Source organism: Cygnus olor, chromosome 5, assembly GCF_009769625.2.
Source record: "Cygnus olor isolate bCygOlo1 chromosome 5, bCygOlo1.pri.v2, whole genome shotgun sequence".
In the NCBI taxonomy this organism is placed as follows: Eukaryota; Metazoa; Chordata; class Aves; order Anseriformes; family Anatidae; genus Cygnus; species Cygnus olor.
Window position 1 is genome coordinate 16,282,123 of NC_049173.1, and position 26,740 is coordinate 16,308,862.

General features: G+C 38.4%; 1 protein-coding gene across 1 annotated transcript in view; it reads right to left on the reverse strand.

Moving 5' to 3' along the window:
* The window catches only part of UNC79 (unc-79 homolog, NALCN channel complex subunit), a 104,590-nt gene that overhangs the window by 54,036 nt on the left and 23,814 nt on the right, over positions 1 to 26,740 (reverse strand). Inside the window, 24 exon segments of the mRNA XM_040558722.1 lie at positions 1,028 to 1,190; positions 2,035 to 2,217; positions 6,117 to 6,403; positions 8,481 to 8,546; positions 9,615 to 9,794; positions 11,388 to 11,589; positions 12,849 to 13,030; positions 13,392 to 13,549; positions 14,940 to 15,063; positions 15,066 to 15,087; positions 15,172 to 15,251; positions 15,657 to 15,710; positions 15,713 to 15,758; positions 15,760 to 15,801; positions 16,506 to 16,727; positions 17,343 to 17,564; positions 18,936 to 19,076; positions 20,104 to 20,227; positions 21,096 to 21,286; positions 23,518 to 23,718; positions 23,720 to 23,749; positions 24,789 to 24,957; positions 25,252 to 25,481; positions 26,520 to 26,548. Of these exon segments, the coding sequence (XP_040414656.1) occupies positions 1,028 to 1,190; positions 2,035 to 2,217; positions 6,117 to 6,403; positions 8,481 to 8,546; positions 9,615 to 9,794; positions 11,388 to 11,589; positions 12,849 to 13,030; positions 13,392 to 13,549; positions 14,940 to 15,063; positions 15,066 to 15,087; positions 15,172 to 15,251; positions 15,657 to 15,710; positions 15,713 to 15,758; positions 15,760 to 15,801; positions 16,506 to 16,727; positions 17,343 to 17,564; positions 18,936 to 19,076; positions 20,104 to 20,227; positions 21,096 to 21,286; positions 23,518 to 23,718; positions 23,720 to 23,749; positions 24,789 to 24,957; positions 25,252 to 25,481; positions 26,520 to 26,548 (3,348 nt within the window).

A 26,740-nucleotide genomic window follows, 5' to 3' on the forward strand; every position in this document is an offset into this window, starting at 1 on the left:
ACAAACAGCAAAAGAGGAAAAGGGTATGCATATAAAGACAGAGTGCTCCTTACATTCTTCTTCCTCTGGAAGAAGAGTTTGCTGAACACTCAGGAGGACTGCTTGAAAAGGAGGTTGAAAATAGTCAATGAATAAAAGGCAGCTAGAGATTAGCATCAAAAGAACCCATTAAACTTTGATCAGAAACACTTATCACGTAACAAACTTCACAACTGTAGGGAACTACTCTCAAGTGACCCCATGTTACTTCAAGCCCTAACCTTACACCAACTCACACCATCACAGTATCTCTGCTATAACTAGCAAGAAAAGTACAGTTACAATCAGATGGAGACTCCAAGGGTTGAACCACTTTTCTGCCTTTAGACACAAGCATCATAGATGTCTGCATCTGAGCTACTCAACTTCAGCTCCATTTATTAAGGAGAAAAAAAAAAAACTATAGACTGAGTTCATCACTTGAACTTTTAAACTTCTACTATTTGGTACTAAGCCATGTTATTATTATAAAGTAGCTATCATCCAGAATGCACTATTTTGAACATCTGCTTTGGGATGAGGTGAAATGCACTCCAGAAGTGCCCTGTTTTTCTGCTGATTGGATTCTAGACAGCTAGCACACATTTACATGTCTACATTTGGTCAGATGAATTGCACTCACTGTATCTGAATACAGTCAGACTGTGGTGACAGGCTGGTTGTAACCCTTTTATGTGGGCATGACCAGTTAAAATTTTCACTTAAAGGCTAAGCACTACCCAGGCATGGTGACTCAACTACTCAGCCTAAACTACACTCCCTTCGAGATAAAAGTTAGACTGCTGTGCTATGCTTAGCCTACAAAGAAACAGTAAATGTTATTTCTTTTATTATAGATGGCTATAGCTGGTCACAAAAATCACACTTTGGCCTTAATTCTGACTACTGTGTTCTAAATTTCAGACCACATATACCCATTTCTACAACATCCGTGAGACTTAATGAATTAAATCAATGACTATCATATAAATGAGAGTGTTTAAAGTACCTTTTTCCTTTTCACTGTATCGGCTTATGTTACTGTTGTCACTATACAAAGGACCAGCAGTTGCATGGGGCTTGCAGCTGTGATATTGAGCGTTGAGGGTATTGACTGTGATGTGGATTAGGTGAAGTACAATCTTGCTGATTTCACAGTCTCTGTAGGGGTACTGTTCAGTGAAAGAGAAAAACTTCAGCTTAAAACCCAACTTTTCTCCATGGATAAGCATTTAAGCAGTAAAATGGAAAAATGACAAGAATATTGTCAGCTAGATATCCCTTCCCTTCCTTTGATCGCACATTTCTAAATACATGATGAGAAGCAGGACTGTTTTCAGCTTTGTACAGACACTTGGAAAGATTTTCTATTAATAAGATTCAATATATCATTTCCTTGACTTTTATATGATAAAATCAACTATTAATAATAATGCAAAAAGGTCTTAACAGAACTTTTCTCCCAACACTGTATTTCAACCTGCATCTTATCATTCATTTCTAGCATCTCCCACTTCCTTGTATGCCCTGTAGACCTGCAAGAAATATCAGAAGTATTCACAGCTCCATTTCACTGTGTAAACACACTATATTTTAACAACAGATCCTAAAAAAAAGAATCAACTAAAGATTACAAGCTATTAAGCTGACCCCTCATTTAAAAGTTAAAATTAGTTTTAAAAAATAGAGTAGGTTACCCTAAATACTATTCATAATCTTTCTAATTAGCATTTAGATCTTCATATAGAATTTATAGAATTTTACTCTTTTCATATCCTTTTTTTTTTTTTTTTCAGGTAACAATGGGAAAGCCAATACAGACAGCAGGAGTAACAGGTCAGTAGCACAGATGAAAGCCTAACTACTTCAGGCACTGAAATTAAACACAGAGAGCATGCAAATCAGATGCATTCTTTATAGTTCCTTTCATTTGCAGTACAGTTATTGTTCCATGTAATTAAATTTCACTCTGAAGGTGAATTTTAAGGTAGACACCACCTTTTTAAAACCACTCACCTTATAGAGAATGACAAGTAAAGCCTTTAACCACATCTGCCGAATGTGAGGTTTGAGGGACCAGAGGGAGCAGCGAGGAGGCTGCTGAAAGTAATGCCTTAGCTGAGGACAAGTGCAGTATTTCAACACCTGCACCACCAAAGGAAGAAGGTGTTTTCCCAGGTTGATGTTATAGTCCATTACCTGAAAAGAACATCATCACAGGAGTTAGCTCACCAAAATCAACTCCACTGGTAATAGTTTTTGATAAAATTTTTGACAAAGCAAAACAACTAATGTAGTTTAGATATTAGTTAAGTGAAAAGAAATAAATGTTTTTAAGAACGTCTTACTATCAATTAAAAAACTCTGCCAGTTTGCCAGGCTCTAATTTTAGCTAGTTAGGTAAAATGAAACAAAAGATGCATTCAGAAAGCCTTTCATCTTGCATAGCCTAACTTTTAATGTACATTGGCATGTATATATATACATGCATATATTATGCTGGGATAGCTTTATATTATGGCACAAGTTGATCATGCTTCAACAGACAAAACCATGCTAGATATATATCCCATGTTTAACAGACAAGAGGCAATTGTGAGTTATCTGGTGGTGGTGGTTTGTTTTTTCAATTAATGCTGCACTAACAATTTTCATTATTTTCTCATCAGTCTTGCAATGCTATCTGTTTTTTTTTCTTAAGCCACATGTTCTGGAATCAGGTAATGAGCCAAGAATTCCATTGTAGCTGTAATGTTATGCAGAAAGTCTAAACATGCAACTCTTTAAGGATGATCCAAGAATAAAGCTGATGAAAAGTATCTTGCTATAAATAAAATGTTCATCGTTTTTAAGCAGTAGTGTTGCTGAAGACAGGTTGCTGTTATTACTACTAGCCATAAGCCTTGCCTCCTTCAAGAACACTGATGAGCACCATGCCATTTGTTGCGTATCCTACAGGTTTGGAACCTGATGGCTAGCTACAATATAAGCGTATATTCTCACTGCCCTAACACAACTTTGTGTTTTGTATTGAAAGTGAATTATTAGTTTTCATTATTTTCCCAACAGCCTTGCAACGTTAATGATTTTTCTTTAAAGCCATATGTCCTAGAATCAGCAGCTGAACTAGACCATATCAATGATCCACAAAAGGCCTACGCTCTGGCGCTGACCCAGAATGGCTGATGTCTAGGAAGGTACAACACCACAGCAAGCAAACTCCAGAACATCCCCTAAGATCTATCACCTTACTGCAGTTTAAGTGGAGTTGGTGCTTTATCAGGAGCCCTGTACACCTAAACAGATACAAATATCAGTTTCTTCCACATCAACCATTTCCTGCAGGTCTGTATTTCTTTTTTTGGTTTTGCTTTTATTAGAACAAGGGGCCTAATTTACAAACACAAAGCTTATCTCTCAAGTTCCCTCCTGAACAAGCTGATTAGAGTTTTGTCCCTATAAGCTGTCTGGAATTTTCCTGCTACATGCATAGACCTAAACAGATGAATCCTACGTCTCTATCTATCCTTGTAGGGTTAGCCTGTTGAACAGATGATATATAATCACCAAATATGGTCCTCTTGGGCTGAGATACAGTTTTATAGCATGGTTAGGAAAAGATCATCCATACAAGGAAGACAGAACCCTGCCTTAACACAGCACATAATGTAACACAGATGGTCCTAAGCTGAGCAGAGACATTTTTTTAAGATGTCACAGGAAGATGTGGAATAAATGATGTTACAAACGCTGAGCAGAACTCGGCCTGGGAGGCAGAGCCTGGCAAGGCACTGCAGGTCCCTGTAAGTACTGTGCTTCCCCACCAGACACGACTGTACAACATTGCCACCATGCGGGACAACGCCGAACTGCCTTCAAACAGCAACATTTTTCCACTTCTGCTGCTAGAAATTGTATGCTTTCAAGGACTCCAAATATTCAGATTTTATGATACAAAATAATAACAAAAAATTTATTTTTTTTAATTGAATTGGCCATTCCAACCTAGTTTTGAATCAAAATTATTTAATCAGCAAGTTAGTCCAGTCCTACCCTCTGTGGAGCTAATTGTGGAAAGCAAATATTTATAAGTATTTATTTTATTACCCTTACAGCAACTTTCCAATACCTAAAGGGGGCCTACAAGAAAGATGTGGAGAGACTCTTTACCAGGGGCCGTAGTGGTAGGACAAGGACAAACAGTTATAAACTAAAAGAGGGGAGATTCAGATTAGACTTCAGGAAGAAATTCTTTACTCAAGAGGGTGGTGAGGCACTGGCACAGGTTGCCCAGAGAAGCTGTGGATGCCCCATCCCTGGAGGTGTTCAAGGCGAGGCTGGATGGGGTTTGGGCAACCTGGTCTGGTGGGAGGTATCTATAATTCTATGACTAGGAGAGAGGGCTGTAACTGAAATGCACCTCTTAAGAGTTATTGTACTGAGTTTTCATTATGTAAATGCATCTTCAAATCGCAACAGATGGCATTTCTCTTGCAGCAAAGGAGATTTTCATCAGAAAGCATCCCTACAGCTCAGAAAAAAAAATCCCCTGAAAATACAAATTAAAATTTTTATGACTTATATATGGAGAAAAATCATGGCCTACTGAAGTCCTCATACAAACTCCATTCCACTTCAAGGAAGGCTGGATTCAACTATGAAGCTTTTCAAACAGAAATGGCGAGTTTGATTATCCTGAGACATTTTAAAGGCAGAGGAAGACAAAGGGCAGAGACTGATAGTTAGACTGCATTAAGTAGTACTTCTGATAATCTGGTCAAAGATGGTCACTGAAGTTTGGGTACTCAAACTTGGAAAACATGTAGAAAAATGTGGACGAAACTGTCCTGTGATCTAAATTGCCACCGCCTGACTCTCAAAACAGACAAACAGGCCTGAAATTCCTTTTACCCGCTTCAACTTAAAACTACAAGTGAAAGATTATTCATTACCAATATATAGCAATGATGCCCCAAGACAATGCATGGATCAGGGTGCATTTGCTGCTACCCAGTTTGCATTAATGCCTTCTATTTTGCCTGCTAAAACATTGACACCTGACTTCTCCATGACTGTGGAAGTTTTCCAAGTGATCTTCATTACAATTGACTTTGAAAAATCACGCCTTACAATTTATGAACCAGAAAACCCTAACAAGAAATGCAGTTACGGAAGAAGCAAGGATAGCTTTGAGCAATATTTGAAGGTTTCTGTGAACATCTCAAGAGCTGGGGCAGGAGGAGATCTGAAATCATAGCTCTCTCTCTTCCCTAACATAATTCTTTATGAGATTGTGATAAGGAGGAAGTGTGGAAGTGATGATTATGCTACATCACAAATAAAAAGAATACTCTGCAAGTGTGAAATGTTTTCCAGCCTAGCATTACAAACTGCTTTATCAGTAAGAATTAAGTCTTAGAAGAGCATTGTGAGGTAAGAAATTACAATTCTCCTTACTCTAAAGATGGAGACAGAAGGCACAAGGCAAGAAAGTGCTAATTTATCTTAGCTGTACAGGCAGGAGTTCATCATTTCCACTCCCTAAAAAAAGTGAGAAGAGAAAGCCCTGGTGCACTCTAAAGAAGGCGTCTCCTGCAAAACAAGGAATGTCAAAGAGCTTACAGACCAGTCTTGCAAGGTTCTGTGTCTTCCTGAATGGAAGGAGGAAATGACATGTGAGGAAGCCAAGGCATTTGTAGGCTAGGTAAAGAGGGCAAAGAGGTTTGGAGCAGTCTCTAACTTTTCATACAGTGGTAATAATCACACACACATACACACAACCCTGATTACAATGCCACCAATGCAGCAAGTTTAGAGTACCAATAGGGAGCTATAAATAATTCAACCCTTTACTTTTTAACTACACAGCAAAACTCTACACAAAGCACTTGGTTAGACTAGAGAGCCTTCTAAGAGTAAACAAGCAAGTAGTCGTCCTTGCTCCCAAATTCATTTCACCAACTGAAGAAGCATTAAGGAGGTTTAAGTAGGATTACCACACTCAGCCTTTATTTTGGTATAAAAGCAGCTGTGTTACCACCATTTCAACAACAGGCAAAGAGAAATAGCTGCAAAAGTTAGTAAGAGCCTTCACCTACTTGTGCTATCCCAGCAATAAAGGCATTAAAGCAGGTTGAAACACGCATTTTTTGTGGTGCAATCATGAAGCATCCTTCCTGCTGGTCATAACCAAGCAGGACATACAGATGGCGCTTGACTGTGTTAAAAGCTTTAGCACTGCTGATGTCCGACTCAGCGCTGCTCTCATCCTTTGCCATGAACTTCATTAGCACAGTAATCAGCTGATGAACAGTCTGGTGATCAATCCCAGCATCCTCTGGCAGTAGGTCTTTTATTGTATTATCATTCTCTGGGGAGGGTTGTCCTATCAGTACAAGAGACAATGGTATCAGACACTGGAAAAGACTGCAAGAAGGATCCATCATACATCACAAAGTTCTTCCACAGCCAATTGCTCTATTTCTGCCCAAATACATGTGGGCGATGTCACAGGAGAGACAGGCATGCATTTTTGACGGCACTGTTCCTCTATTGCTTCAGTCTCGACAGCACAGTAATATATACTAAGTATACTGAATTCCATTTTTCAGCTTTCCCGTATTTACCAGAACTGCTTGTCTTCCCATTCCAGTTCCTCTCTGACAAGTTGAGTATTACCCTTCCTTTACTTTCATGTGCATTAAAAGAGAATCAAATTTCATGGTCATCAAATTCTCATCTGGCATAGTTTTCAGTTTTCCTTAGCAAACAACAGACATTAGACTTTGCCAGTTAAGAATGCACCAAATGGCAAAGGTAGGAAGTAGGGAAAATTCTACCCAATACTGATTAAAAAAGAATGAAGATTTCCCATTTTAACATTGTGTCCACACTTCTCTCAGATAACTTGGGCCAATATGTAGGCATTGTAATTGTTTATGTTTGAGACACTATGTAATATGTGAAAACTGAGGTGGCTTTTTCCCAGAGAAGACTCTTAAGACTTCATTTATACACTCAGAATGGAAATAATCAAACAGTAATACTTCACATTGTTGCCAGGTGAAAGACTAGAAGCTACTTACAAAGCACAATGAAGCTGAAGTGCTGCCTCTCTCTGTCCAAGAAGAACAGACTCACTGCACATAACAGTCACTAACTGGATATGAATTTTCATTTTCAAACTCCAGTATTTTTTAAATGCAGTATTTCCAGTTATTTTTTAGACCTGCCTTTGGAGTTATCCTCTTCCATCTCACCCTAGGTGTAAGGCTTTTTCTATTATTAAAGATCATTAGTGCTTAGCAGTTCCTACAATAGCAACTGAAATCATGAAAAGCAGCAGCTATTTCACACATCAGTGTATAAGATTCTTTTATTAAATCATTCTGAATATGTGCATGGCTAGAGCACAGTGAGGAATACTATTCCAACTTGTTCTACTTTAAAAGAGTAATTTAAATTAAATGCCTTCATAAATAAAAAAATATATAATTGTATTATAGTTTTATTATATATGCATTATATGTGAAATTTTTTAAAAATTGGCTAGGGTAATCAAGTAAGAACAGATAATACTATTTTGACAGCATCAAAAGCGACCACATTTTAAAATTAAGTTTTTATTACATCATTAATTTTAGTTTGTTCTGTAAACACTGTTACTATTAATTAAAATTGGTGCTAAAATGTATTTAGATATATTTTCTAACCTGTGGTTAAAAATCTATCTTACAATGAATAATTGTGATAAAGCAAGGTGGTATGAAACAGAATTGCAAAATGATCTATTTGTTTTCATTTAATGGATAAGTCTTTTCAAGTATTGGAAATAGCCCTTACTTTTGCAAGAACTGTTTAAGTTGAAGTTTGTAGGACTGACCGTACAAGTAAGATTAGCTTAAATGCTGATCTTGCATTTGGATTGTGCAAGGATTAGTTTTAGATCTAGAAAAAACAGATGAGCATGAGGACTAGTTCATTTAAGTGGTATGCATAAAATAAATTATTTTCTACCACAGATGTACAGACTATGTTTAGGAGTTGGTTAGGTCCTTAGAAGAATGAGATACGTTCAGTACTGTGATTGCAAAGTGTTAACAAACGTAAGTCAAACCTTCAAAAAACATTAAGATATCAGAACGAAAGAATAAACAGTGGGCAGGTAGAGAGGGATAGCCATTTGAGGGTGAGGCGTTGGCAGCAATAGCTGGCTGCCTCTGAACAACCTCCCGCCAGCCCTGCAGTACTACATACAACTGGGGACAACTTTCAATACAAATCTAGAACAAAATTGCAATTTACACTTTTTGGAACCATGCTGTGCTTGTTTCCAAAAGGGTGTAGATCTTGAATATAGCTTTCATCTTGCATAAGTTTATCTCATGAGTCAGCTAGAAAGCAAGCACTAGTGTCTTCATTTTCCTTTCCTTTCAAAACACTCCCCTCCTCTTCACACCCACCTGGTGTTTGCTCTGGTGTTCCGCCAAGTGCTGGAGCAGACTGCTCATGTCTGGTCAAGCTCACAGCTTAAAAAAAAATAACAAACAAACAAAATAACAACAAAAAATAAACAAGAACAGCTCTGTTTAAATAAGCAGCACTCATGACTTAAACTTCAGCATACATTCAGTGCTAGCATATTTATGTTCATCTACTCATGCACTGTTGTCAAGCAGTGAGTGTAACCATTTAAAACGTCACTTCTGTGCTATATAGATTTTGTGCACCCTGTTGTGTAACTCTAGTTTTCTCCATCATTCGGTTTTGCTGGTGGAAGAGTCATCCCACAGGAGCACCTGTGCAGGACCAGAAGTGGGTCAAGAAGGATTATGTAAGAGTTCCAAAATATGGTGTTGCCTAGTTTGGAGAAAATATATAAACCTTTTAACCTAACAGCCCACTAGTGCCTACGTTTGAACATTTTATCAGTTCCCATATAGGGGTAGGAGCAATGCAAGAGGTCCAATCTGAATATAAGACAACTCCGTGTTTGTGAAATTCTCTAAATGAGACTGTGTGTAAGCTTTAGTTTTACTTTGAATAATATCTGTACGTTGTTTCATACAGGCCTATGATTTTTGAGCACCTAGGCCCTCCTATGCAAGCTGGCAGGAAGAACGTGTTGCGTGGACAGTGTTTCCTTATTTTCTTGACAAAGGAATTCTGAAGATTCCCAACAGAACATTTGAGAACTTAACAGTTCTTTTTAAGATGTGTAAACACATGCTGCATACTAATTTGTTATTGCAATTATTCAGCAGTGTAACCAAGGAAATTTTCTATAAACATTATATCTATTTTAGACAAAATTACTGTGTATTAGCCACAAATAAAAAATAAGATTTATCCACAACCTAGTTTTGGAGCATTTTGTCCCAGCATTTTAAACAAACACAGGACAAACGTAATGTTTTGTCTATGTTCCTTGTCAAACACACTAACTTATTATCTGAATACTGCCCAAATCAGTCAAAAACCTAGATTTGCTATCCTGTTTAGATAAATATTGACAATTCCATTGTGTACCTAGCAATAGGATACAAACCTAAGGGAGAAGGTAAGTCTTGTCACAAAAATATAAATAGATACTCAACGAATTTTGGTGGTTAAGGTTTCTGGGAGGGAGAGCGCTCTCTTTGACTCCACTGGTCCCTTCACACTGTCCCTCAGGGAACGCACACTCTTCTGACGGTTACGTGCGAAACGAGCCCTCTTGATCTTCCACATTGCTGCATCACTGAGGTTGGCGACATTTGTCCGGACAGCAGTGATAGCTTTGCAAATGCAATTGACCAAGTTAGGATTCATTCCACAGCATGGTGAGGCCCTAATGCTGCCAAGTGCCAAATGCAACTGGGCCCCAGGTCCCACTCAAGTCAAGAAAGCTTCATATGGGTTCAAGGGGTCCATCTGCAAGGAACTCATTTGCATCTTCTCATTCTGAAATCCATAAAATCCCAAGAGATTAACTGTGTTTAAAAATAATGATGTCCCTTCCTTCTACGAGACCGGACAAAAACAGACTCCTGAACCAAACTGAATTCCGGGCTATGGGAATTTGAGGTGCCCTCTATTTATAATGGCAGAAATCGCACGAGTATGGACCACATTTAGTGTACTCAAATCCAAAGCGGCCTCCAGTTTTACCCCAGACTGACCTCATGTCCTGCCTACACCTATCATCCTGGATCAGTGCCTCCAAAATGCTATGAGGGTGATTATGTGTTTATAGTTGTGTTACCAGCAGTATCACTGCATGTCTTAATGGAGTCCACTAACACTTTTCTATACTTATGTCTAGAGTGCATTCAAATGGAGTTTTAGTATCTGAGTGACTACAGTCAGTGACCCCATCCCTTGCACCACTTATGCCTTTGAAAAGGCAAAGAGAAAGGTTCAAAGTAATCTTGAAAAGCATCTTTTGACCTTACATCTGCAACTAGAGGAGCTAGAAACCACTGCTGAGATTCCCTTCTCAGGCCACAGCACTATATCCCTGCTTTGTGCCAAGGTACTCACACATGAAGAAGAAGAAAATATGTTTGCAGCTCCACTTCTTATGTGGATGCAGCAGGAGCACCTGTGCTTTTTTAGGGCTCCATGCAAGCATAGGAGAAGGCATTAGGCTGCTGAGGGAGCACATGCTGTCCAAACAGCAGTTTCCCACCTCCTCCAAGCAAATCAGATGGAAATAGGCCTGCCTCATGGTCCATCACTTGGGTAAGGAAGTTTTCCATTACTCAGCATATTAAAAAATCGTGCACAAACTATTTTAAGCCCCGCCCACACACACATCCTGCAGCAGTGAATGAAGAGAGACATGCTATCTCAACAAGAAACCAAGTACGAACAGGACAAACTTTTGCTTTAGTCACTACAGGAATAGCTAACTGAGCACTGGCTCTAAGAATCTGTGCACCTCTTGCGCTGTGCCCCATGCATTTGCTTGTGTTTCAAGGACCATGCAGCTCCTAGGGCTATCTTTGTACGTATCATTACAGAACAGGGTCAGATGTGACCTTTGAGAATAGCAATGCTGATAGCATAAAAGCATCTACAGAAGAACAAGTGGGTTAATGCAGGTTGCAGTTGAGTGATTACAGAACCATACCATGTTTCAGCCAAGGCTGGCAACTAAATCCTATTGAGAGTAAAATATGATGCCCAAAGGTGCAATGGAATATAATCTAATCTGCATTCAGGCATTCAAAAAGTGCTCACTTTGAGTTACTCTCTTCTGGCCTGCAAGATTACTTAGTTTCACACAATTTATACAAGTGAGGCCTACATTTCTCTCAGACCCTTGAATACAGCTGAAATTCCAGAAGCTGATAAAAGGTGATCAGATTGATTTGGACTCTGCTTACTTGTTGGGAAAGGGAATTCTTTGTTGCAGTCCAGATGAAGCTGTGCTTCCAGAGACAAGGTCTCAAAGCGATTCACAAAAAACTCCCAGCTCAAAGCTGGAATATCCGCTTTTAGAAAATGAAGTAGCAAAAGCTTACTAAGAATTGTGGGCCTGTCCTTGACAACTGTGTCAAACTGGAAATCAAGGCAGAGGCAAAGACCCTACAGAGAAAAAAAAAAAAACAACAACAACAACACAGTACTGAGATGTGAAGATAATAAACATTTTTTTAAAGCAAAGGAGGGTCAAAGTTCTAACTTCTCCCCACAGTTCTTAAAGGATAAAAATTTAGCTTCTTTTCCTTTTTCCTTTAATTCAGGACTAATGCTACTGATATCAAAGGAAAAGGTAAGTAAGGACATAAACAAATGTGATGTTTAAAATGGGAAGTTTCCAAGGTTTTGAGGAATACAAAAGTATGGGCAAAAGTTCTGTCTTACTACACATTTGATTTGCAATATCAAAGTATTCTTTTCACAAATCCCTGGGTGAGAAAAGGCTTACCTTTATGCAACTGAATCAAGCCCTTGATCAGAAAAATAATGAATTGCCAAGCCCAAACAGAGAAAGGATTATGTGGTGAAATGTATCAGAAGGAATTTGAGTCATAAAATGCTTCTCTATTTTATCTGCACTAGAATTTTGGGCATACTGCAAAGACTTAGGTTTGAAAAGTAAATCCAGACATTAAATATGTAACTGTAAGATACTGGGACCAGTCCGTATTCTTCAGTGAACTATGCATTTATTTTTCTTAGTTCAAAAGAATTCAGTTCTCTGGAAAATATTTTGAAAAGATTCTATATGGAATAAAATTAGCAAGTATTAACAGCATTTCATAGGCAGCAGCACTAAACTTTTTAAAATACATTTTAATTATGTCCTCTAGAGAACTAGAATTGAATTTTATACTATGAGATTTTTTTTTTCCCTCAATATCTTATTTTTTTATGTAGGCTTTGATCCATTTTTATATGCACTTTGTTTTAATCATGACAATTTTCATTGGCAAGAGCCTCTCACACGCTTACAATTATATGTCTAAGTAAGTTTTGCTAATATTAAGACCATATTTGGTTTTGCTTGAATGTATTTTCTCACTATCAGCTCAACAGGATGTAATGAGAATCGTAAAACCTTTTAGTTTTAAAATGAAAAATGTCAGTACATTTTAAAATAATAAAAACATTTACAGCTTTCTATGATAACAGCTCAAATGTCATAGTAATCCTTTGTAGTCATCAAAGTTGGGGCTCAGGCAGTATCTTTCCCATGTGTATGTCAAATACCAAGACCTATAAGGCTTGTCTAAAGAGGTATCAGCAGTGACTGTGCCACTGTCCATGTGAACCATTTTGAACGTTGGGTCAAAACTCAAATTCCTGTTTCAATGCATTTTTCCCCTGTATAATGAACCTACCTGTAAAGCTGGCCGTTTTATGGTGTCAAGCAATAGCCCAGCTCTTGTAGCTACTGCTGGGTTGACATCTTCCACAGCAGTCAGGAAACAGCAGAATGCATGAGCCAAAGAGTACTTCAGTAGGTGGTTTTTTGTCACGGAGTGGATATCCAAAAATCTGCACAACACAGCCACTTTCTCCACTGTAGCAGCCCCCAGAGAAAGAAAATATGAATATTAATTTAGACAATGGCTTCTTTATGCCCTTCATGTCTTAATAATTGTATCTCTCCTAGAAATATGCACCTCTTAGAAAGTAGCAACAAAGAACAGCTGGAAGGTGTTATTGTGATTTTGGTCTTGCTCTGATTATCCAGAATGCCTTATGTTCTCCTCTATTCTATTGCATTTTTGTGCCATGGTTTTGTACCCAACTACCTCCCAAACTCCCCAAACCAGCAAAAAGATGTAATCACCCATTACAAGTCTCATCAGTTACAGCAGAGAAAGCTCTAGCTCTCAGTGAAGCAACAAGGAGTAAATAGCATATGTTCTCAGGCCTACCTGCTTCAAACCTCATCTTCCAATCTTTGCTGTTAAAATTGCTGTTTATGATTGTCCAGAAAATGTCGGCTCCATGGGGAAGTGAAAGTGCATGAAGAAGAAGCGGGACTGCCAGGGAAGAAAGCTGAGAGAATTCAGACTTCACAACTCCACATAAGCTGGAAAGACCAAACACAGCAAGTACGCTTATAAAAGCACTCCCTTGACATACTTTCTTCTAAATGCCCACACTGTACTGCTAGAGGGAGTGCACTTTTCGTGAAAATCTCTGTAAGCCATCCTTAGCCTTTATGCGAATACTGCAGAGTTGCTGTTAGGTGAATAGAGCCACTTGGAAATCTTCAAATGCAACAGTTTTTCTTGAAAATCCAGGTTCAAATATTCCTAACATTCAAACACTTTAGATTTAACAAGATTTTTCCTAATTCATGGCACAACTGCCATGAAACATAATCTGCGCTATAAATCATCATTTTCAACGTGACCAAGTTCAGCACACGAGCCATGTCAGCCTCCTTGACATCATGAGTCACATACATTCACAAATCACTATGATAATGAATACTCACTATTTATTTGTTTCTTAGCAAAAGTTTGAGTGTTGTAGAATAAGCTGCCAAAAGCTGACTCTAACTTCAAGGTCTTACAAGTTCAGACTGCTTCCTGAAGCTCTTATTCTGTAATTCTGTGGTTCTAAAGACTTTTTTTTTTTCCAACGAGAATGCCTTCTGCAAAATTTATATTTTTTGACAAAATTCTCCTTGTACTTTTTTTTTTTTAAATTATTTATTATTAAAAGAAAGCCTACGTGGGATAACCTAAAAGAGAAACAACCCTGGGATTAAGTGAATTGAACACTCCATTTTAGGTCACTTCAGGCTACCAGTATGGAGTTTTAATACTTAGACCACATGCCCTCACTTCAACAGTGGGCTGGGGGTTCTCATATTTGGTTCCTGTGCAGCACTTTGTTCTCTTCTTTTGAGCTGCTTCACTACTCTTTTAAAGTGTGGCTACAGCCTGAAGAAGGATCTCAGGCAGAGAGGCAGAGTTTTAATCTTATCTCTCTTGAAGTACAACACCTCAAGCAGACAGAATATAATGAACTGAACAATACCAGAACTTATTTGTAGACAGATTCAGGGCAATATGAAATGCTTATCTATGTTTCATTAGACCCCAAAACCTTCCCATTTCTCTAGGGGTATGGAAAAAAAATTACACACTTTGAATTAACTCAATTTATTTTTTTTTTTGATACGGTAGCAGAGATTAAAAGGCCTTTGCTCAACTGTACATTCACCTCTTTAAGATTAGAGGTGTTCAGGTAACATAGAACTGGACAATGCAGGGTACCTTGGCTCCATTTGAAGCTTCATAATTAAGTCTATCCAATGTGCCCTTATACAGCTACTTAAACTTTCGACACTTCTCTACGACCTTCTGTTAATTTTCCCTACTAAACCTGCAATTCCTTTAATATCACAAATGAATGTATAGTTGGAGAATCAAAAAAGTACAAAAACCAAACTTGTGATAAAAACCTACCTTGCAATCAGCATGTGATCTTGAATATAAGCAAGAAATTGTGGATGGTCCTTTCTTGCTATATACAGGCATTCCCCATGAAGACAAAGAATCTTCAGACAGTTCAGCATGTTAAAAAGAATTCTGGTTCTTCAAATCTTGACATTTCCTGTGTAAGCAAGATGCACTACTCTCAACACAGTGAAACCACTTAACTGAAAATTCAAACTAAACAAACATCATTAATTTTAACCTGCAGTATTGTGTATATGAGCTTCAAGGTAACTGGAAGTTGCTGATAACAAAATTTTCTTTCTGTGTCATTCTTTATTGCTGTTAAAAAAGTAAGTTACATAAATTGGTGACAAATTCCTCTCAATTTGTAAAATTTGTTGATTCAAAGTGAAACTACGAATGTGAAAGTAATCAGAGGTAAATTAATTCTTGCTACAGTAACACTGATGTCAGTTGAGTTACACTGCACAGGAATTTGGCATCTAATGTTTTGCTACTTTATATGTCCACAAAGCCAAGATTTCGTCTAATGCTTTTTGAGAGTCAGTCACACTTGCAGTCAACATAATACAGCCTTCCTGTTGATATTTGAATTAACTGCATGAGAAAAAAAGTGACTATGCATTGTTGGACCTGAAAAACTGCTTCAAAACCTTGTATTCTATGTAAGTGGAATGTTTCATTTAAAGCCTTACTTAAATACTCTGTCTTCTCACCCTGAACCTACCAGCATTTTCTGTGGTCTCTGTGTGATTCCTGGGTTTTCTCCATGTTTGGTGCTGATTTGTCATCTTCTTCTCCTTCAGTTCCTATAATAAACTCAGGTCCTAGTATACAGAAGACTATCCTCGAGGTTATCTGTGGGCTCCTTTAAGACATAGTAAGTTAAATTCATTTCTTGATGTTTTCTGTATACATTAAGCCATATGCTGTTGTTTAATATTTAGTGTGGATAAGCTGAGCCAAAATGAGGCAGAACACTGTCCAGTTTCCATGTACACTCATGCATTCAAATCCACCTGCATATCTAAATTCTGCATCAGCAAATGGATATTGACAATAAGGACTGTGTTTCAAACATGGATTTAAGCGATAGCACTTAATAGCTATTGTGTATGCATATTGGAGCTGAGGGGCATCCCATCACACTGGTTTCACTAAACCTGTCCTCCTTTTCAGCATTTTCAACAATGCAAGCATCAACTAAGATTTTTTAAGTTGCCCACTTGACATCTGATTCTCTCAAAGGCAATAATCATTTGAAGACACCCACTCTTAGCTTTTAAAAGAAGATGAAAAGCACTAAGTATAACATTTCACATTTTATTTAAGATGGTATCATAGGAGTGTACTTCCAAACCAGACAATGGTGAAAGAGAGAAGAGTTCATACTGCATGAATATTGCCATCTTCCCTGTGTTCTCTGAATCAATTCAAACTTAGAAGATTATAAATTCAGTGGCATTTTGCTTTAACCTCCCAACTCTTCCATGCCATCTCAACGGAATGAGCAAAATGAAGTAGAGGAGTTTCAGCACGCCAGTAACAGAGGTCCTTTCTTGCTGTACTTACCACAAGTCTGATTTCTTCTTTTGGAGCAAGCTGTTCCAGCAGCTCAAAACCCAGCTGGTAACACAGAATGCTGGACTGACAAAGACCACATTCTACTGCTTTTTCATCTTTCTGACAGCTGTGAGAACCACCCCAAGGTGCCTGTAACACATTGTTTATGATGGATATTATATCTTTGAAATGCTGTTCTCTAAGCCCAAAGTGACCCATCATCCGGAGTTCCTCTTGAAAGAGAGTGAAAGGAATAAGGACTTACTATTTATTTAAAAAAAAATAGAGCGCAGTCCTGCCTATTCCTGCATTTCTTCCAGTGTATTGCATTACTGGGATGAGAACTGAGATAAACTGTGACTCACAATTTTAAATTGCCACTGATGTTCAGGACAAAGCTTGAACAGCTGGAGTAAGATTTTGAAGGTAATTAGACAATTTCAAGCACAGGATCCATTAACATTACCTGGAGACAGTTATCCAAAACACTTGGGCTTAGATTCACAATGTATAACTTTACCTACCCAAAAATTATGCATCTAATCTAAGCCCATCAACAAGCCTCTGCTTCTAGTCTGTAGAAATAACCATATCTCCAAGGAGAAGTTAATTTCATTGATATGAGGCACCTAAAATGATGTGGAGGTATCTACCTTCTCTTCGCTGACCATGAACGCATAACTCTTGTATAGGTAAAGCCACATGAAAGCTGCAGAAAGATTTCAATGCCTTGTACTTCATGCCAGTCCCCAGCATAAAGGGACTCAATACAGGATTAAAGCAGAGACAAAAGTGACTACAGAACTTCACTGTCCATCAACATGGATGTTTTTCTTCTGCAAGTACCTGCTTCAAGATGAGATCAAACATCAGAATGAAGCAATTAAGATTCATTTCATCATCCTCACAGTCAAAGTCAATTGTCTTTCCACTGGGGTGTCCAAAGTTCTTGAAGGGACTATGAAAAGGACTACGTGTTGGACTCCGAAATGGGCTCTGGAAGGGACTTGGGAAAGGACTCAGCATGTTGTGCTGAACTCTGCGCCCAGGGTCAGAAGCAACGCTTACCTGAAGACACATAAATAAACATGTCCAAATGAATGTTAGGCATTTAAGCAATTTCATCCTATACGAGACTGTGGTAAATGTCTAGAACTTTGATACCCTTACTATTTTGTTTGGTAGCTTTTTTTTTTTGAATCTATGTATGTCCCTTAGTGCCATTAAATGATAAAATATGGTATAAGTACAATAATCATATTCTGCACAGATGTATGTATTCTCTTAGGTTAAATGGCTGTCATTACCTTATTTCCACTAAGAAGGAATTTTACCATCATAAACAAAACAGAAAATTGGTGCAGGTAGTATAGTGGTCATCAAGTTACAACGATCTTCCCCATGATCCAGACATACCAGCTTCAACAGCAGGAAGCTAATAAATGTGGGTACCTCACAGTACTCACAGCAGTATAACTAAGGCTATACCAAGGGTACAGGTAGCTGGAAATGAACTAGATATAACAATAGCAAGACATGCACTTCTGCACAGATTTACATTCAACCGCCACAGGCCACCTACAACACCATCAGAACCTCCAATTGTTCCAAGGAGATAAACAGTTAAGTAACACAAGATCTATTTTTAGGCCAGCTATGGTCTGGAATACCAGACAGTAAGATTGTCCATTTTTTTCTGCTTAGTTTAGAAGTGGTTACAGGCTAGTTGTACTCTCTACTGAGCTACATCAGAGTTTAGAAGGACTACAAGAAAAGAATCATCAATTGCCTAGATGCTGTAGGTCCCTAAATCTAAAGATCTGACCTTTGAACACCGCTTCTTCTGTCCCTGAAGCATTCAGTAGGAGACTACTGGGAATTTAATCACATCAGCCAAAGTATGGGTAATGCCTACGTTTGCAAACATTTTCTTCCAGACAGACAAGTTTCCTTGACATCAATTTTTGCATCTCTTGGAGGGGGAAAAATGCAGAAAACAGAAACAACTTCTGTTCTGTCATCCTCCCAGAACATCCCTAGGCCCACCGAATTTGTACCTGAATACAAAAACTCACTCTGGGTAACCAGTTGTCCAAAAAAAAAAAAAAAAAAAGCTGTTGTTAACAGCCATTAAAAGAAAATGAAGAGAATGAAATAGATGGAAAAGATACCATGACAAACACACCACAAATATCCCAACTGAGTCCATGGAGGAAAAACTGTGCAGTTAACTCCCATACTTGCATTATCTTGACACTGACCAGGTGACGGAGAGGTATTAACTGAAGAAGCCATGCCAATTTTCTTTCACTCTCAGAATTTGTATTGTGTTTCCAATCAAATGTTGCCATACTGAAAAATGACTTTTTAAATTTTCACATGCATTCTATTAGGAAAATTGTTCAAAGCAAAAGAATAAGCAGGATAAATAACTGTTACCCTCCGAGCTGCAAGATTTCCCACCAGTTCACTGGCTCTGGATTTTCTTTGATTTGCTAACTCTTTTACAGAATTAACTCCATCAGAAAACATGCTGATTAGTAACTGAAGAGGAACAACAATGTCAAGCTCAGATAACACCTGAGGAAAGACAATAAGTGAAAAAAAGTATGAGTTTCGAGATTGGTAAAAAATACTTTATAAGCATACTTATAAGCTACTTTATACTTATAAGCTACTTTATAAGCATAGTTATCACATATTGAGTTCAGCAAGTTTCATGCATTTAATTTTGGGATTTGGTCATGTGAGCTGAGAGCTTAGGTTTCTCTTCAAATCAGGGCAAAAGAGAACTGGCCAAAAAAGTGCATTTTCAAAATATTTGTTGGCATGATGCTTGGTGCACGTTGCGAACAGTTTTATGCGCAAACACATAGGTATGTGAAACTGTTCCACAAAAAAGTTTATGCAAAGCTAAAATATTACAAATACTTGGATGAATAACTATCTTTGTTATTACCTAAATTAGAATTCCTGTATTTACTCTAACAAACCAGCCAGAATGGTAGCCTACAGATGTCAATATACTGACAAGATTGGTTATCTGCAAATCACTGTGGTAATATGAATGAATAATGAAGATTACCAGTATTATTCTGAGGTGCCATGGAAAATTTTATACCCTTTTGAATTGACTGTCCCCAAAGCTGACATGATTTTTCCTGTAGTATTTGAATACGAACATTGGGTGAATGCCAGTGAATATGGACAAATGGGCAAATATAGCACGAGTCTGCCAGAGAAGCAGAAAGCTTGGTGGGTATAGAGCAAGTCTGATCCAGTTCTTCTTATGTGGGAATGACTACAGCTGCTTCTAGAGTTTGGAATTAATTTTGGAATTTAAAGACCAAATTCTGTGGAGACTAAAGAGTTCTGCTGGCAGAAAGAGATAACTGAATGGCTCTAAAGATACAACCAAAGGGAAAAGAATTCCCAGACTTCCTGTATTTGTTGTGATAGGCTAGTAAAGTAGAGCTTCCCAGGACCTGTCTACCAACCACCTTACACAAGGGGCAGAAAGGTTCCATAATCCCTTGTAAGTGGCTTCTTTTTTTCCTCTCAAAATCATAAGCTGCATCAGCATGACTTGTCAAGAGAGTACACTTACATGCAGCCAAAGCAATGCTTGCTCTTGCACAGAGGATGGATACCCTGTGAATCGACAACTAATGAAGCCAAACATCTCCTCCATGGAGAAAGGGAGAGGGCAAAGTTCAATGTCAAACATTTTGCTGAAAAGGAGAACAAAAACATAGCATCACTGAATTACCACAACATACACTGTGTAAGATATGAAAGCAGAAAACTAGTAGAAAGGCAATCTCATAACCAGCACTGATGACGCTTCTTGGTGTTTTATTTGCATCCTCATTCTCCAGGGGAGTTTTGCTAGGTCGATGATACCACCTGTCCTGATTGCACATTACCACCCTGAATTTATTGATACACCTTAAGAATTTGTACCACATCTCATCTCCTGCCCAGTTTCACTTGATTTCAAAATCCAATGTACAGGAAAATTTTCATCTTACCACTCCATCACTATTCCTTATTCACGCTAAACACGTTTTCATCAGTCCCTACAAATGCAAAATTACAGGCAGTTTCAGAGCATTTTACATGGTAAAAAGCAATGTGAAGCTGGATTGTGAAAGGTATACACCAAACATGAAATTATGACTCCAGCAGTCACCACCCCTATTCTGGCATTTTCTTTGCTCAATGGGGGAAGATACTAATCAATACAAATCAACTCTCTTTCAGTGCCAGCTCTACTAATCCCCAATATTTCTCCTCAACAGCTGGCCAGAAGGAGAAAGATGCTTCCTTCACCATGCTACAGGAAGCCACTGGAAGTGTGCCTTGTTCAGAGCAAAGAAGCTGATTCAAGGATATCAGCAGCAATAAAAGGAAACTTTCCCAAAGCTGAACTGCTCTAGTCATATAATTCATGAAAAATTCAGCAGCATTCACTTGCTAGTCTATTGCACACAGAGAGCAGGCTGAATGGCATTTTTATTCTTTGTCAACATTTTATTGCACTAATACCCTCAAAAATCATATATAATGATAAAATGGTTTCTACAAATACCTACATACCTTAACACTTCCCGGAATTCTTTCAGTTGATTATCAGGCACTTCTGTCCTTATAGCTTCCAGCCACTCTGGCATAATACATTCCCACACCGGCTGGTTTATTACATTGTACGGAATCAGGCAAAGGATTCGATTCAGCCCTTCTTTTAATTGGGTCACAGCACTACACGATTTGTCCCAGTATCCACCAACCTGTGGGCATTTCCAGGAATGATACTTATGAGCAATATTTCTAATCCCTGTAACTGGTCCAGCACCAATTTGCTCAGCGTATTACAGCCAAGAAATCATGAAGGATGATTATCAGCACCTGCCAGCCTGAATTTAGAATACAGCCATGGGGATTACATTTTTTTTTCCGCTCTAGTTTGACCCACAATCTAGGAAGCACTGTCCAAGATTTAGATGAAGTACGCTTACTTCCAGGCCATGACACAAAATAACCTCCGATTGCTTACAATTCTCAGTGAAGGACAGATTTGTTTGGTCAAACTTACACCTTAAAGTATTTGCTCTGGGCCACTAGAGTAATGGATCTTCTTTTGAAAGTTTGGTCTTTTGTGTTTTGTTTTTTTTTGTTTGTTTGTTATTATTTCTTTGAGGGAAGGTCCTGAGTGAAGGAAGCCAAAAAATATACTTCTAAGTACATAAATAACTAGTCTACAGAGACTAATTACTCTAACTGACCTCAGCTCACATCTGCTGTTCCTTACTAATGGCTCTAGAGATGCCTGCTGTTTTGGCAGCAACTACTGGTAATCTCAGCCAACAAACTATTTCTTCTCCATTCATCACAGCTAATTTCATGGCTGTTTGTCTTCATGTTCTAGTGAACCTTTGCATATCTGGCAAGTTGTCAGTCTAGTCTTCAACACTGCAGTGGGGGGTAATAAAACTTTTAAAAGGGCTGGATCCAAGACAAGAAAAAGGTCCACAACAGACTACGGCATGAGGTTCAGCCCTTTCTCTCCTTAGTCTTAAACTCAAGATCTGCTTTCTTCAATTCTAACACCCTGTGCATCCATTCACCTCTCAAATTCCTTCAGCTGTCCTCCAATCCTCCCACACAGACAAGGCCTACCTTCAGAGAGGTGGTTCAGAGTAAGACTTACAAATATACTGGTCTGCACTTGCACAGCAAATACCACTTACAAGGTCATGAAAAAACCATGGATGCACGCTTCATCCCTGATAATATTATGTATCACACCAAGTCTTTATGGCTCTTCCTATACTAGCCACTGAATTCTAGGAAATAAAACAGATGTCCAAAATGTGTCCAAAGAAGGGCAATGAAGCTGGTGAAGGGTCTAGAGAACAAGTCTTAGGAGGAGCAGCCTCAAGTTGCACGAGAGGAGATTTAGGTTGGGTATTAGAAAACTTTTCTTCACTGAAAGGGCTGTGAGGCATTGGAACAGGCTGCCCAGGGAAGTGTTTGAGCCACCATCCCTGGAGGTATTCAAAAGACATGGAGATGAGGTGCGTAGGGACAGGATTTAGTGGTAGACTTGGCAATACTAGGTTAACGGTTGGACTTGATTATCTTGGAGGTCTTTTCCAACCTAAAGGATTCTGTGATTGGACATTTAACATAAGAAGGTCATGAAATGAAAGTTGTCTCTGAATTCTACAAAAGCACATCTATAGCTGGCTGCAATAAATGTGGAAAAAGTCTTACACATCTCACAAAGTTCCTATTTTCATCCTGATATCTAGTTTTCTATAGCGGAATATTCACGTCTAACTTTGATGCATGCCTTCAGCATACAAGTTAAGTGGCAAGTTCTGTTTCACAATTAAAGGAGGGAGTAAGAAAGACTTTTTCTAGGAGTGATTCCAGCATGGGTCTCACTTAGGCACTCTGAATGACCTTCCAGGTAAGTCTCCTTCCCTCCATCAGCAATAAGGCATACCATGGCAGACTAGTCTCTTAACTGAAATTAGGTATCCAAAGCTAAAGGGCGTCAGTATGCTCAAAATTCCCTTCAGTTACAACCATGTGATTTCATGAATCTTACTTCACAGCTGCAGAGATGAAGTATGCAAAGAACAGAGAAACGTATTAGTAAAGCAGGCCAGTAAAGGACAGGCTCACACCTGGAAGCTGGCAAGTGAAACCTGTTTCTCAAGAGAAATTTGTATGCTTTGGCAGCATAATGGAGATGTGCAGCTATTGAAAAAGCACAGTATCTTTCAATCCCCAAAATATTCTTCCACTCTGTCTTCATATTACTGTAAATAATCCCCCACCTCTGGCACAGTAAAACCAGAAAAGCTATGAAGAGGAAAAATTCCTGAACTCTACTGCTCCTTTACCAATTATATTTCTTTTGCCTTGAGAGGGCTGGGGGAGAAATAGTCTTTATCTATTTTACGTTAATGTCTATGACAAATAAATTAACCTTCAGATAAATTACCCTCACCCTGGCAAACTCCATTGGTTTAGGAAGGAGGCACATAACCATGACATCAAAGCGAACATCACAAACTGTCTTCAACCACTTAGTAACAAACTGGGGTTTGAGTTTTTCAACCAGGCTACCAACTTCATCATCCATCATGTAAGCTGTAGAGTGAAACCACTGGAATACCATGCTAACCAGCCTTGCTAAACTCTCTGTGGTGTGTATTCTCACTGGGAGTGCAAAGGCTCACCTGCAAGACAGAAACACAAATCACGTTTCCCACCTTTAAGTCTAGAAATGTTTGTCTACTATATTTTGCATATTTTCAGAGATACATGGATGCAGATTACATAGACAGTAACTGAGCTGATCAGTTTTAAGTAGAGCTTGGCACAAGGTAATTGAAAAAACATTTTCCTAACCAGAAAATAGCAATGAGAAGAAAAAATTAAGCATTTAATTTCTTTCTTTCTCAGTTTCAACATTGAAAATTTCTACATAGAACGCTGCAACAAACTGAAATATTCTGGTTTAAGCTTTAAAATTACTTTTAATTTCAAAAGGTAATCTAATGTCCAGTAAAATATGTGATACAAATGCACATACAAAATGTAGAAATTGTAAAGACAAACCAAATGAAGGGTATCAAAAAAATCTGAAAGAGGATGTTTACTTGGTATAGGTGATCTTTGCTTTATAAAAGGGTTACAATTTTGAATTTTTGTCCTCAACAATTCTCACAGAATGATTAACAGTAGTCGTCTCTCTGTCTCCTAACTTACTTTTTTCTAGAACAGTATCTTCACTGTAAAACTGTCCCAAATCTGAGACCAAGTTTGTACATGAATTCACAGACCAGCCACATTGCTAAATCCATAATGATCCACTATTTGAGCTTTTACTACCATCTAGGGACGAGAGAGAAACTTTCAAGTCAGGTTCTGCACTGAATCCAAAAAAAAAAAAAGAAAGGGGATTGCATCTTAGGGTTAAAATAATGGCATTCAGCAGAGAACATTCAGCAAAAAACATTCAGAAGACAGAGAGATAATAAAAAGCTGAAGAGGGTGAATAGCTATTATACACTCAATAGAGGAGTCAGAAGGCAGTGAGAAGCTCCATCCAAACTAGTCCTGTAATCTCCAAGTCTGAGAGTATCACAGAACTCCATTTTTCTTACAAATCAGAAAAGTATCCAACTAAATTCATACAATGGGAAAAGGAAATAAAAAAAAAAAAGGCAGAGATAACATTTAGGCTTCAGAAATAGAAGAAAAAGATTTTCTTACCAAGAACCAGATTCCAAACTGGCTTAGGAGGCGTTGGTCATGTTTGTCATCTTTATTATCAAAGTCTGTGTTGTCCAGGGAGTGATGGGAAGAGGAGAGGCCCATCTGCCTCCTGCGGTTGAGCTCATACTCTCTCTGCTCAGCATGGAACTCTGCTTCTTTCAGCAGGCTATAAAACAAGTTTGTGGTCAGTGAATACAGCCTTCCTGCACTGGATAGAGGTATCTGATCAAGGATTATTATAGATTAAGTCATCTTATGTCAACATTTTCCTGAGAACAGTAATAAATAAGATTGAATTCTAGGATTCAAGGCTGAATTCTTCCATGAGGACAACACTCCCAGAGTATTGGTGCTCTAATTACAGCAGCAGGAGTTAAGCACCCTGGCACTATGCTGACAACATTTACATGAAAACCTGACCCTGCTTTATATATTGATGCTGTATAACCAACAATATTACCTGATCACAGCTTCTACAGTACACACAAGCTCCTCTGCCCCACACTCCCGTGTATTGATTGGGGGTGGTGAGGTCTGGTAAAGGTGGGTTTCTGCTGCTGCCCCAACTTCAGTGCTGTGATGATTTGAATGGCATCTTTTGCAATAGCGCACTGGCCTGTTGCCATGGCGGCCACAGCATCCCGCTGAGAAGCATGTAACAACAGCTCTTCTGACATGGGAACTACAGTTCTGGAAAATAGAGAGATTTTATTAGGACACAAGTATCAGGCAGTGGAACTGAAAACAGTGATGAGGGTCTGCAATGAGGAACTGGCTCAAGTGCTGGCTGTTTCCAAATTCACTACGCATAAGCACAAATGTGTACAAACTCCTGACACCAACTGTCATTGAGCTTCCAGTATGAGCTGAGGCCTAAATGCTGGGCCTGGACTTAAATGTCACAATTGCTCTTCTTCAGGAGCAGGCCGAACCAAAAGTTAAGTCATCAACCTCTACTTTCCGGCTTGGAGCAACCTTTAAATTTTACAGTAGTTCTCTTAACCTCTGCTTATATTTCAAAATGTCTCTAAGTTACATATGGCAACTGACAGATCCTTGGGAGTATAATCAATGCTGACATATCATTTTACTCTATGTAAGGATCTGGCTTATCATATGTAACTGTCCAAACCTCTGAAATACACTCTACCTTCATTTTCGCCCTCTGGTAATCTGGCCCAACATAAAAGCTTTCTTTACCACACCAGATCTACAATATACATACTGTAATCCTCGTTATTAAACTGTTATTAAATCATAGTAGCTGGTATGTTTTGCAAGCAGATTCTTTTTGTCAGCAATCTTTTTACAGCACTGAAGACTTTCAGTCCATATATTTAAAATGATTTACTGTTTACAGTAGGAGTTTTGTTCAATTTAGGATTAACCCAGGACTTCTGGAAGACAAGATAAAAACACTTAGATTTAAAATTCATCTTTTTGCTCTATCTTCCTCAGAAGCAGACTTAGAATCACAACCCAGCTCAACTGCATAATTGAATTGCCTTACTAATTATGACTTCAATAAAAACCTTCAACTCCAATCAAATATCAGTAGTTCAACAAAAAGAAGTCTTGCTGCTAAATCATTCCCATCCACCAACAAATGCATTCATGGATAAATTGTGAAAATTTGGAATGGTACAAAAAGAATGCACCACACAGGAATGGAATGACATTACACACAACATCAAATCATGCCCCATCACACAAATGACTTCATCTTACCTTCTTCTGACATATAGCAGAAATTTCAGCTGTAAGGGGAAGGCATACAAAACATCAACACGGAATGATGATCCTTCTGTTTTACTATGGCAACCACGGGAAAATGGAATTGCTGCAAGGAAGTCTCTGAGGCTAAACTTGTGCTTCCAGATATAACTGAAAACTCTAAATCTTTTGGATTGCATGAGGTGGGATACTGTATACTTGGGCTTACTAGCTAT